At 36.8% G+C, this 13,994-nt stretch overlaps 1 protein-coding gene and 2 pseudogenes across 1 annotated transcript; all 3 read right to left on the reverse strand.

The window, feature by feature from the left end:
- Positions 1 to 3,586: 3,586 nt before the first annotated feature.
- LOC145215116 (uncharacterized) lies at positions 3,587 to 5,363 on the reverse strand (annotated as a pseudogene).
- A 1,040-nt stretch (positions 5,364 to 6,403) lies between these two features.
- On the reverse strand, positions 6,404 to 7,400 carry LOC145214169 (uncharacterized). Its single transcript, XM_080082652.1, has one exon. The coding sequence runs from the start codon at positions 7,311 to 7,313 to the stop codon at positions 6,600 to 6,602; it is 714 nt and encodes a 237-aa protein (XP_079938778.1). The 5' UTR covers positions 7,314 to 7,400; the 3' UTR covers positions 6,404 to 6,599.
- A 4,000-nt stretch (positions 7,401 to 11,400) lies between these two features.
- LOC145214482 (uncharacterized) lies at positions 11,401 to 13,512 on the reverse strand (annotated as a pseudogene).
- Between the last annotated feature and the right edge of the window lie 482 nt (positions 13,513 to 13,994).

Raw genomic sequence — 13,994 nt, forward strand, 5'->3', positions numbered from 1 at the left:
GTTGCCGAAGCCTGGATAAATTCTGATAAAGCATGTGTTCCTTTTTCAGTATATCAGTTTTTTGCTAAAGTCGGAATGGAAGGTTTGGCCCTTTGAGCACTACACTTAAATTCGACACATTGTAATACTTCCTCTAGGTTTTCCTGTGTTGTACGTTCTAATTGGGAGAAACGAGTGTGATTATTTCCTTGCTTGGCAGTACTTGGCCTACATTGCAACAAGCATTTTGTGGCTCCGCATTACTTAAGAACTGCCAGTGTACAGTTTTTCAAGTTTTACCGTGGCTCTTTCGGATGTCACCAAACAACGCGCATGCATCCGACCATAAGGTTGTCGATATGCTAAAAACTGGAACTTATCCAACTGTATTCTGTATGTAAGAACAAAAAATGATCGAAAACAAAACTTCTTCATTGGCTGCCAAGGAAATTATTAAACAGTATCTCTTTTAAACTAGAGTATGTCTTTCGAAATTTTCAATGTTTGCTTCTTTCACTAAGCGAAATAAACTTATAAGCTTAGTTCTCAACCGATGGCAAAAAAATTGTAAAAATCTCTCCAAGACCTAAAACGACAACTAAACAATTCAATTGCGTGAAAAAGCTTTATGGTATTTCAGCGTTCAAGTCTTTTCATTATTTTTTATCATATTTTCATTTTATTGATCTATTGTGTTTTATCAATCCGGCAACACTTCTCTTGTGCATTTTTATCTCGGATAGTTTTCGTATGTTTCTCAAATCCAAATCCCAAGTTATTTCAGACCAAAAATACTTATAATGCTGGTGTATACTCTTAGGATGGACCTTTTACTTTTCATCTCAAACTACTTCTCAAAAATTTTACATGAATCAACTTAATATATTTTTTGCGAAGATATTCGGACTTCATTGGAAACGAGGCAACAACATATGATTGTACATTCAGATAAAAAAATCTCACAAATGCAAGTTTTACGAGAAACGTTTTACACAACAAAACCACGCAAAAAGTCACATGAAAATCCACACCGAACCTTATTTATACTGTTTTAGAAAAGGTTTTCAAGGCGGCAATAAATCGTTTAGACGTGCAAGATTCAATATTCCTGTTTAATATGAGATTTGTAAAAACAAGGTTTTGAAAAGCTAGTAGCCTAGAAACTGATAATCTATGTATCGGACTTCGGACTTTAATTTCAAACATTTTTATCACATGCAATAATAATGACATATTTTCACCACATTCCACGACATCTCCACTTACTGTAAATAAGTCTTACATGACATCATTCCGAAATGAAAATAACATTGTCAACTGGAATTCATCGACCACTAGAAACAATTTATCACCATACAGCGTGATATTCTGAGGACCATCAAACAGAAAGGACATAAAACAGACACGAAACGATTTGAGCGTGAACATTTGACACCGGAGCACGAAGACTTATACGTGTTAACAACTACGGTTGAGAACTTTAGTTAACCTTTTCGCGTATATGTGTTAGTATCGTGACCGGACGCTATATAAGCCAGGCGTTATTCAACTCAAACCAGAGAATATCTTATAGTGCATAACTCAGTTCACAGTACACTAGTCACTACGGTAGATCGCAGAGTATTGGTGTTGTGTGCTCAAACTGCCAGTAGCGCCGTTGTGCCATGCTTTGTCGAAATGTAGACTTCAGATATATTGTCTACCCTCAGTGTCAGTGCAAGTCTTACCGAGAAGCCATCAACGGCTTTTCGTTATGGTGCACTTTCCGTTTCCATAAGCAACTAAAAGAAAATTACAGTTTAGAATATCGTTAACTTGGACACATACACTACTTAAAACTACGTTTCACGGCTTATGCCAAATTATAGACTTGAAAACTTTAAAGTCGTGTTTTGCGTTGTGCGCTGTTCTAGTTTATCAGCGATTAACGTATTTATTACTGGAGCTACATTCGGAGTGTTAAGTTTGTCTACCGTGAGGGGTCGGTAAAACCTAACAACGGAATTTACTGACTAATTTTGCTGTCTTACCGGCGCAGTTTTATTAAAAACTATTTGGACGTTAAACATAAGTTTAAGTTTTGTTGAAAGATGTCAAACCTTCACATGAGTGAAAACATGGAAGAAAAAGAGTTTGCGTGCAAAACTTGTGGCAAAAGGTTTAAAACATCCCAGTCTTTACGAAGACATGATTCAAGAATGCACGACAGCAGCAAGAAAATCCATCGTTGTAAATTCTGTGAAAAATGTTTTGTAACTATTAGTAAGCTAAAGCAGCATTTAGTCAGTCACTATGGTGATAAACAGCATAAATGTGATGTCTGTGAGAAACGGTTTGTGACTTTCGTAGCTGCGAAAAGACACATGTTGATTCATTCTGAAGAAAAAGCTCATCAGTGCAATGTCTGTGAAAAGCCATATAGGACTTTGAAAGAATTGAAATCTCACTCACGAACTCACACTGGTGAAAAACCGTATCGCTGTGACATTTGTGAAAAGCGATATCGAACTCGAGGGCACCTAAAAATACATGTGTTCAGTCATACTGGTGAAAAACCATACAAATGTAAATTTTGCGATAAGAGATTTATGACGTCTTGCAACGCTAAGAGACATATGTCGACACACACTGGCGAAAAACGCCATATTTGCAAAGTTTGTGAAAAAACATTTCGGGATTCATGGGACATGATGCAACATATGGTTGTGCATTCAGATGCGAAACCCCACAAATGTAAGTTTTGTGAGAAAAGTTTCACTCTTCTAAACAATGCAAAAAGACACATGAAACTACACACCAACAAGAAGACTTAGATGTAATGTTTGTGAGAAAGTATTCAATACAGCGAGAAGTGAAACATCATGCAGTTTTGCATGAAGACAATATTCTTTTTCAGTGTGATATTTGTAAAAAAATATTTCGACAAAGTGGTAACTTAAAACAGCATTTGGTTGTTCACACTAAAAATAACGCATTAACTTCTTCTTGTAAATAGCGTATAACAAACTGGAGTATTTCAATAAATCAATCCGTCCTTAACAATGTAAAAAATGTAAAGTTAGATCACAGACCAGACATGAGTGTTGATTTCAATTGGTTTAATCAATGCTTCGGAATAGCAAGATTTAGAAATGTATGAAAGTATTGTTTTTGTTCGGAATTGTGCAAAACAACTAGTGTCCTGTGTCCAGGAAACGCCTCACTTTAAGATGTCGCCTTGGCTGTCGCTTTTGCATGTGCTCTGTTTTTCATTATAGGCCTTCGTGCGTAGACCATACCATTTATTCGCTTGGTGATTTAAATGTTGCTTGTTTACGCTGATATAAACTTACTTTTACGAAATGAAAACTCAAGCAGAGTTTTCCACCCCGAATCTGTAAACTCACATGAGTCCGTGAAAGGTTTCGCGAGTTCGGGACCAATTAATTTACCAAATGCGAAAATAGTTTTACCACCAAACATTTCCGTTATTTTATGTTTCATTTATACAAAGATTGTGCGAAACTGACGTATTCCAAGACCCAAAATGTCGAGAAAATCTCATTTCGATAATTCAAAGAGAATCATGATTTCTATCACCAGCAACAGACTAGAGAATATGCCATAATGAGATGAGTTGAGTTTATTTCGACGGTGAAACAAATCATAGCCACACGATCTCACAAAAATATTCACCAAGAATCCACATAGCTGCCCAATAATGATACAATTAAAGTGCGACAAAGTTGAAAGCACAAATGGTGGACAGGTGGTAAACGCGAAGTATTTAAAACATTAAAAAAGATTATTGTTGCTAATTGTCTTTTTGTGGTTTTAGCCAAGAACGTATTTATAATAGGTATATTTTACAACAGCGCCGAATACGGTTTAACATCCTGAAATGCTGGATGAAGTTTATTGACCTCAAGTATTCCAACTTTTTACGGAAGAACGAAATAATATTTTTCTTTTCTTTCGGTAGTACGAGATTAAAACAATCATAAATGATTAACACAACCACTTGCTATACCTGCTGCTAGTAGTCGTACTTCAGGCCGACTTTTTAAGTTAGGTTTGCACAAATAAAAACATATTTAACTTAAGTCTTGTTCTCATTTGTTCAGAAATTTCACAAATTTCATGTCTGATTTGGACTTTGATTGAAACTGTTTCAGATTTCGGTCGGGTTTGAGGCTTGTAATCGGGCCTGCTTACAACCTTCTGCAGCTCTCAATCATCAGATAAGACAGAAACATACATATTCTTTCTTGGTTTAATTAAATACTCCAGTTTGCAGTACAGTATTGCAATGACGTTAGTCTCGGTGAACAGCCAAAGTGCTGCTTTAAGTTCCAAGCTCTCCGAAATCTTTTCTTGCAAATGTCACACTGAAAAGGTTTCTTGTCTTCATGTAAAACTGAATGATGTTTCACGTCTCTTGCTGTATCCAACACTTTTTTGCAAACATTACATATAGGTCTTCTTGTTGGTGTGAAGTTTCATGTGTCTGCGTTGTTTAGGAGGTTGAAACTTTTCTCGCAAAACTTACATTTGTGAGGTTTCTCATCTGAATGCACAACCATATGTTGCCTCAAATCGGTAGAAGTCCGAAATGTTTTTTCACAAACTTCGCAGATATGCCGTTTTTCGCCAGTGTGCATCGACATATGTCTTAAAGCATTGCCGTTAAAGCTAAATCTTTTTTCACAGAATTTACATTTGTATGGTTTTTCGCCAGTGTGACTCAACAAATGTCTTTTTAGGTAAACCATGGCCGAAAATTGCTTTTCACACATGTCACAGCGATGTGATTTTTCGTCAGTGTGAGTCCGGGCGTGACATTTCAACTCTTGCAATGTCCGATATTGCTTTTCACAAACATCGCACCGATGAGGTTTTTCTTCAGAATGAATCAACATGTGTTTCTTTGCATTCCAGAGATGAACGAAACGTTTTTCGCAAAAATCACATTTATACTGTTTATCACCATTGTGACTAGCAGTATGCAGTTTTAGCTCACTAATAGTTACAAAACCTTTCTCACAGACTTTACAACGATGGATTTTCTTGCTGCTGTCATGCATTCTTGAATCATGCATCTGTAAGTATTTTGATGTTTTGAACTTTTTGCTACAAGTTTTGCACTGAAAAGGCAGGTCGTTTTTGCTTTTGTCCATTATGCACGTCAGATAAAACAGTTCGTTTAACGTTCAAAATAATGCTTTTTCCTTCAACTTATCGTTGCTGCAAGACAGATAAAATAATTTTTAATTTGAATAACTTCTCTACGTAGCCTACAAACGTGTGGGCTAAAAACGGCATGTTGAACAGCATCATGTTAAAACTTTAGTTCATAATCACTGCCGTTAAAACTTATATGACAAGCGAAGGTTTTTCATGGCGCGCCAAACGAATTAGATTGAACAGTTACATTGCTTGTGTTTAGCGTGTTATGATACAAGTGTCCTAAAATCCAGCCTACATGCACAAATCTGTCTATTTTCTGAATAGTATTGAGGTTAACTTGCTCAAACCACTATTCATTACTCACAATTAACTGTTAAAACGCACCATGTTGCCGAAGCCTGGATAAATTCTGATAAAGCATGTGTTCCTTTTTCAGTATATCAGTTTTTTGCTAAAGTCTGTATGGAAAGTCTGGCCCTTTGAGCACTACACCTAAATTCGACACTTTGTAATACTTCCTCTAGGTTTTCCTGTGCTGTACGTTCTAATTGGGAGAAACGAGTGTGATTATTTCCTTGCTTGGCAGTACTTGGCCTACATTGCAACAAGCATTTTGTGGCTCCGCATTACTTAAGAACTGCCAGTGTACAGTTTTTCAAGTTTTACCGTGGCTCTTTCGGATGTCACCAAACAACGCGCATGCATCCGACCATAAGGTTGTCGATATGCTAAAAACTGGAACTTATCCAACTGTATTCTGTATGTAAGAACAAAAAATGATCGAAAACAAAACTTTGTCATTGGCTGCCAAGGAAATTATTAAACAGTATCTCTTTTAAACTAGAGTATAGGTCTTTCGAAATTTTCAATGTTTGCTTCTTTCACTAAGCGAAATAAACTTATAAGCTTAGTTCTCAACCGATGGCAAAAAAATTGTAAAAATCTCTCCAAGACCTAAAACGACAACTAAACAATTCAATTGCGTGAAAAAGCTTTATGGTATTTCAGCGTTCAAGTCTTTTCATTATTTTTTATCATATTTTCATTTTATTGATCTATTGTGTTTTATCAATCCGGCAACACTTCTCTTGTGCATTTTTATCTCGGATAGTTTTCGTATGTTTCTCAAATCCAAATCCCAAGTTATTTCAGAACAAAAATACTTATAATGCTGGTGTATACTCTTAGGATGGACCTTTTACTTTTCATCGCAAACTACTTGTCAGTTTTATGTAAAATTTTACATGAATCAACTTAATATATTTTTTGCGAAGAAATTTTTGTAGTACAGTATTGCAATGACTTTAGTCTTGTGTACAGCCTATTGCTGTTTTTAGTCCCAAGCTCTCCGAAATCTTTTCTTGCAAATGTCACACTGAAAAGGTTTCTTGTCTTTATCTAAAACTGAATGATGTTTCACTTCTCTTGCTGTATCCAACACTTTTTCGCAAACATTACATAGAGGTCTTCTTGTTAGTGTGAAGTTTCATGTGTCGTTTTGCGTTGTTTAGGAGGTTGAAACTTTTCTCGCAAAACTTACATTTGTGAGGTTTCTCATCTGAATGCACAACCATATGTTGCCTCAAATCGGTTGAAGTCCGAAATGGTTTTTCACAAACTTCGCAGATATGCCGTTTTTCGCCGGTGTGCATCGACATATGTCTTAAAGCATTGCCGTTAAAGCTGAATCTTTTTTCACAGAATTTACATTTGTATGGTTTGTCACCAGTGTGACTCAACAAATGTCTTTTTAGGTAAACCATGGCCGAAAATTGCTTTTCACACATGTCACAGCGATGTGATTTTACGTCTGTGTGAGTCCGGGCGTGACATTTCAACTCTTGCGATGTCCGATATTGCTTTTCACAAACATCGCACCGATGAGGTTTTTCTTCAGAATGAATCAACATGTGTGTCTTTGCATTTGAGAGATGAACGAATCGTTTTTCACAGAAATCGCATTTAAACTGTTTATCACCATTGTGACTAGCAGTATGCAGTTTCAGCGTACGAAGGGTTACAAAACCTTTTTCACAGATTTTACAACGGTGGATTTTCTTGCTGCTGTCGTGCATTCTTGAATCATGCATCTGTAAGTATTTCAATGTTTTAAACCTTCTGCCACATGTTTTGCACTGAAAAGGCAAATCTTTTTTGCTTTTGTCCATTGTACCCGTCAAATGTGACAGTTCCTTAAACGTTCAAATTGATGTTTTTTTCCTTTGACTTATCGTTGCTGCAAGACAGAACAAAAAACAATTTGAATATGAATTTATTCTCTTTTAAGCGGACAAACGTATGGACTAAAAACTGTGAAATCGTAGGCTACTTTGTTGTATCATGTTAAAACTGTATTTCATAATCATTTAATTCAATTAACATTTGCATGACAAGCGAAGGTTTTTCATGGCACGCCAAACCATCTAACTGTAATGTAACATGCTTGTTTTTGGTGTGTTATAGTGCAAATGTCCTTAAACTAAGCTTACATGCATAAATCTGTCCATTTTCTCATCAATAAAGAATTTAGCTTGCACCAACCACTATTGCTCACAAAAATTTGACACGTAAGGGTCATTGCCACAAGTAAATCGGCACGCATCCCTTAAAATGTTCCCGAACCCTGGTCTAATTGGCCTATCTTAAAAAAAATGTTGTTTTTTCAGAACATCATCTTTGCTTCTTGACCAAAGACTGTGGAAAGGTTTGGCCATTTGAGCACTGCACTTAAATTCGACACTTTGAAATACTTCCTCTAGGTTTTCCTGTTTTGTAACCTGCGTTCGAGTTTGAAGCAGGGAGTGTTATTATTTCCCACTTGGCAGTATTTGGCCTATATTTTTTACCAGCACTTTGTAGTTGCGCAGTACTGAAGAACAGCCAGTGTACATTGATTTGCAAATGGCTGGACTGCACATTCTCTAACCAATAGCCTACTTCGCGACCACTATGTGATTTCAACTTGCCATAAAAAGTTTTAAAGCAAATTACAACAGTATTAACAAATGACGACAAGTGTAAATTGTAAAAACGTCCCCAAACCCAGAGAAGGGGTTCTACCTCTCGGATCGGAACAAACAACACAGATGTATCGAATCAAAAAATATGTTATAAAACCTTGGTTTATAAATGAGATTTAACGCATAAACTGCACCCTGTGGTTAAAAAATATACACTTAAATTTTTATCGTGGTCGCGGGCCATCTAGAAGAGGGCCGGATGCGACCCGCGGCCCGTGGGCTGTAGTAAAGACAATAGCCGCAATTTTGTCAAACACAAACACACAACGAATGGTAATGTTAAGAATGAATATAATTGTTGCGTAATCCAACATGGTGCGATTTGCTACAGAGTTCTGAGCCCGAACCCAAAACATTTTTGAGAAGCCCGTTTAGGCCCGAAATTTTGATTTTTTGATTGATAGGCCTATCCACGAAAGCCTTGCAACAAAGGATGAGAAAGAAAAAAAGAGAAAGACAACAAACACAATGAACAATAGTAGACAATGGGTTAACAATACGTTCTGTAGTAGGGTGGGCATTAGATCAAAGCCGTAGACTTGTTATTTAGCTGTGTGACTTTATTTTTTTTTTAAATTCACGGACACGGAACGTAAAGTCAGGCCCGTTTTCTCATCAATACCTAAGCCCGAACCCGGCCCGAACCCGGCCCGTAAAGCCCGGCCCGACTTGCAACTCTGATTTGCTAACCGTGGTGTTATAACAACACAGACAATCAATCATTTCCGTCATGCCTCAAATAGCAGGCGAACGGCAGAAGGATGTGATATTGCTCGGTTTGCTCGGATTGGACAGGAAACGTTTAAGCTTGCGTTGTTAAAAGAAACAAACCATGCATTTCAAAAACGAATAACTGACGCATTCTTTATCGCAACTCTTTTAACTTTACTCGCGTGTATTCTCTTTTTGTTGTGTTAAGTTAGAAGCGCATGACGCAAACTGGCAACCGGACATAAAGGCCGCGCCCAGTTGCGTCAGGATATATATAGGCCTCGCCCAACTGCGTCGAGATTATGTTTTGAATAAGCCTTTCTAAAGCCTTGTATTTGTATAATTTTACCTTGTATTGTCTTTATCAAAATCAGAAGGTGGTGTGCTAAAGGTTGTATGTATTTAGGGGCATAACCCTGCTAAATAGTTTAGCTCTAATTTAAACTGAAAATAATGCACAGAGATTCGTAAGCGTTAGCGTGAATTCACCCCTGATTGAATATAAAATAAGAGTTTATAGTTTGTGACGACAGTTTAGACTTGAGACAGATAATTCAGTCTTAATAGGCTAACGGGAAGCGTTTACAATAATATATCACTTAACAAAGAATGTGACGGATGTGTTTTGCTGTCTTGCAGGAAAAGTAGGTTTGAGCAAGAAACTATTTGGACGTTTAAGTAACTTTCAGTTTCGTGGAAAGATGTCACAAATGTACACGAGTAAAAACATGGAACTCGGATATCTAGGAACGCATGATTCAAGTATGCACGACAGCAGCAAGAAAATTCATTATTGTAAAGTATGCGAAAAAGGATTTGTAACCTTGCAAAATGAAAAACGACACATGTTGATTCATTCCGGAGAAAAACCTCATCGGTGCAATTTCTGTGAAAAGCAATTTCGCACTTTGCCAGAATTGAAATCTCACACACGAACTCACACTGGTGAAAAACCGTATCGCTGTGACATTTGTGAAAAGCGATATCGTAATCAATGGCACTTGAAAATACATTTGTTAAGTCATACTGGTGAAAAACCATACAAATGTAAATGTTGCGATAAGAGGTTTGTGACGTCGTACAACGCTATAAGACATATGTCGACACATACCGGCCAAAAACGCCATATTTGCGAAGTTTGTGAAAAAACCTTTCCGACTTTATGGCACATGAAGCGACACATGGTTGTGCATTCCGATGAGAAACCTCACAAATGCAAGTTTTGTGAGAAAACTTTCACTCGCCTAGACAACGCAAAAACACACATGAAACTTCACACCAACAAGAAGACTTATAGATGTAATGTTTGTGAAAAAGTGTTCAATACAGCAAGAGAAGTGAAGCATCATGTAGTTTTACATGAAGACAAGAAATCTTTTCAGTGTGAGATTTGTGAAAAAAGATTTCAAAAAGCTGGTAACTTAAAACGGCACTTGACTGTTCACAAAAAAACAATAACGCATTGACATCTTTTTGTGGACATCGTATACCAAACTGGAGTATTTCAATAAATCAATCTGGCCTTTACAATGTAAAAAAATTAAGTTATAATCACTAGTCATGCATGAGTGTCGATTTGTCTTGGTTTAATGCTTCAGAATAGCTAAATTTAGAAATGTATGAAGAATTGTTTTTGATCGGAATTGTGCAAAACTATTCTTGTCCTGTGTTTGTCCAATGTCCAGGAAACGCCTTATTTTCTGATATCGTTATGTCAGTAGCATTTGCGCTGTTTTTCGAAAGGTAACCAGTACCCTGTCTGCGTAGATTGTAGATTGTAGTATTTCTTGGTTCGGTGCTTTAAATGTTGCTCATAAATTCGCGGTTTTCACGAGTTCTTGAACAATTTACCAAATGCGAATATACTTTTTATCACAGAACATTTCCGTTATTTTACATTTCATTTAAGCAAAGATTGTGCGGAATTGACATAATCAAAGACCCAAAACATCAAGAAAAACAAATTTTAACAATTTACGATGAGAAAACATGGTTTCTGTTACATCAGTGGTTCCCAACCTATGGGTCGCGACCCAAAGTTGGGTCGCCTGAACATTCTGTTGGGTCGCTTGTTTTAGTAGTAATTACAGCATCTACTTTTTGACGCCGCGTGGCGTTACTTTTATATTACCCAGGGCTTTAAATTGTTGCCCAATAATAACTTCATCACAACTTGTAGTGATGATGTTTAAAACTGTTTGTGACGTCATAAAGTAATGTGTTAGCTCACAGTAGAGCGTTATCTGGCAAATAATGCCTCGATTCAGCTCCGGAATAAATGGAAATGTTTGGTCATAAAAAACAACAGCGTTCGTTCGTTATAAGGTTATTGATTTGCTAAACTGGCGCAGTAATTTTTTTTCAAAAAATTTCCTATCTTACAGACAAAGATACAACTAAAAAAACATGTCCATGGGTCGCGAGAAATCCCAAAACTAAATTTTGGTAAGTATTTTGGGTCGCGTTAAAAAAGGTTGGGAACCACTGTGTTACATTGTCACCAACAACAGAGTAGAAAATATAATACACGAGATGGGTTGAGTTTATTTTAACGGTTAGTTGTTAGTTGAGTCATTTCGACGATGAAACAAATCATAGCAACACAATTGCGCAAAAATATTCACCAAGATTCTCATTTGTTCAGCAATTTTACCAATTTTCTGTCTGATTCGGACTTTGATTGAAAACTGTTTTAGATTTCGATCGGGTTTGAGGCTTGCAATTGGGCCTGTTTACAGCCTTCGCAAAAAGCCTTTGATGTTTTTAAGTATGGCAGTTCCCAACCATCAGATAAGACAAAAACTTTACGTAATGTTTTATTGTTTAATTAAAGTACTCCAGTTTGCAGTACAGTATTGCAATGACGTTAGTCTAGTTGAACAGCCTATAGCTGTTTTAAGTCCCAAGCTTTCCAAAATTTTTTCTTGCAAATCTCACACTGTAAAGGTGTCTGGTCTTCATGTAAAACGACATGACGTTTCACTTCTCTTGCTGTATTGAACACTTTTTCGCAAACATTACATAGAGGTCTTCTTGTTGGTGTGAAGTTTCATGAGTCTTTTTGCGTTGTTTAGGAGGTTGAAACTTTTCTTGCAAAACTTACATTTGTGAGGTTTCTCATCCGAATGCACAACCACATGTTGCCTCAAATCGGTAGAAGTCCGAAACGGTTTTTCACAAACTTCGCAAATATGGCGTTTTTCGCCAGTGTGCGTCTTCATATATCTTAAAGCATTGCCGTTAAAGCTAAATTTTCTCTCGCAAAATTTACATTTGTATGGTTTGTCACCAGTGTGACTCAACAAATGTCTTTTTAGGTAAACCATAGCCGAAAATTGCTTTTCACACATGTCACAGCGATGTGATTTTTCGTCTGTGTGAGTCCGGGCATGAGATTTCAACTCTTGCAATGTCCGATATTGCTTTTCACAAACATCGCACCGATGAGGTTTTTCTTCAGAATGAATCAACATGTGTTTCTTTGCATTCGAGGGATGAACGAATCGTTTTTCGCAAAAATCACATTTATACTGTTTATCACCATTGTGACTAGCAGTATGCAGTTTCAGCTCACGAAGGGTTACGAAACATTTTTCACAGACTTTACAACGGTGGGTTTTCTTGCTGCTGTTGTGCATTCTTGAATCATGCTTTTGTAAGGACATGAATGTTTGAAACCTTTTGCCACAAGTTTTACATCGAAAAGGCAATTCTTTTTTTGCTTTTGTCCATTGTATCCGTCATTTAACACAGTTACTTCAACGTCAAAATAATGTTTTTTTGCTTAGACTTATTGTTTCTGTAAGACAGAAAAAAAACTGCTCGAAGTACTTCTAATAATTAGCCTACTAACGTGAGAAAAAAATCTGTTAACGTATCATGTTAAAACTGTAGTTCACAAATATTTAGCTCAATCATTGTTGGCATGACAAGCAAAGGTTGTTCATGGACCGCCAAACGATTTAAGTTGAACTGTTGCATTGCTTGTTTCGTGTATGTTAAAATGCAAGTGTCCTAAAATCCAGCCTACATGCACGAATCTGTGTATTTTCTGATTAAGATTAAGTTCAGATTGCACCAACCACTCTTACTCACAAAAATGTTGACACGTACGGTAATTGCCACAAGCAAATTTACAAGCATCCCCTAAAATGTTCCCGAACCCTGATCTAATGTCACAAAACATTGCTTTCACCACAGTACACCTAAATTAGACACTTTGTAATACTTCCTCTAGATTTTCCTATGTTGTACTTTCTAGTTGTGGGATTTCACATTACTCAAGAACAGCCACTGGCAGAGACCATTGATTTACAAAAGGCTGAGCTGTCCATTCTCTAACCAGTAGCCTACTTTGAAAAACCCTCTCTAAGACCTTCATATCACAAAACGGAACAATTCAACCCCTCAACCGCTTATAATGCTGTTGGGGGTTTCAGCTGTAGCTATTTCAATGTTTTTTATCTTGCCTTGTGAGTTATTTTCATTTTATCGCGCTATTGTATTTTATCGAACCTGCATCAGTTCTTCTTTTCTGCATTTTTATCTCGGATGGTTCTTACACCATGCAGTCTCTGTATCAAACTTTTTCTTCCACCTTGCATAAACTAACTATCTGAGCAACGAGATACGTTTCTCAAATTACAAAATAAAAGGTTATCTTAAATACGTGGCTTTTTCACAACAAAAACATTTTCTATACTGGTGTAAACTCTTAAGACAAATTTGTTACATTTATAACACGAATTCGTTTCATGTGAATGTAATTGTCAAGTGTCAAGTCTTGCCCATTCTCACCGTAAATCAAAAAAACAACTCACCAAGACCTTCATATCACAAAAACGAAACAATTTAACCGATCAACCGCTTATAATGCTGTTCCGTATTTCTGGTGAAGCCTTTTTAAATGTTTATCTTGCCTCAGGATTTATTACAAATCGGACATTGCGAGAATTGAAATCTTACACACGAACTCACACTGGTGAAAAAACGTATTGCTGTGACGTTTGTGAAAAGCGATATCGTACTCGAGGGCACTTGAAAATACATTTGTTGAGTTATACTGGCGAAAACCATATAAATGTCAAATTCGTAACAAAGGGTTCATGACGTCTTGCA

Source organism: Phallusia mammillata, chromosome 2 (assembly GCF_965637545.1).
Source record: "Phallusia mammillata chromosome 2, kaPhaMamm4.hap1.1, whole genome shotgun sequence".
Taxonomy (NCBI): Eukaryota; Metazoa; Chordata; class Ascidiacea; order Phlebobranchia; family Ascidiidae; genus Phallusia; species Phallusia mammillata.

Coding starts and splice junctions, on each gene's coding strand:
- LOC145214169 (XM_080082652.1), bottom strand. CDS start 7,313: ATGGACAAAAGCAAAAAAGATTTGCCTTTTCAGTGCAAAACATGTGGC.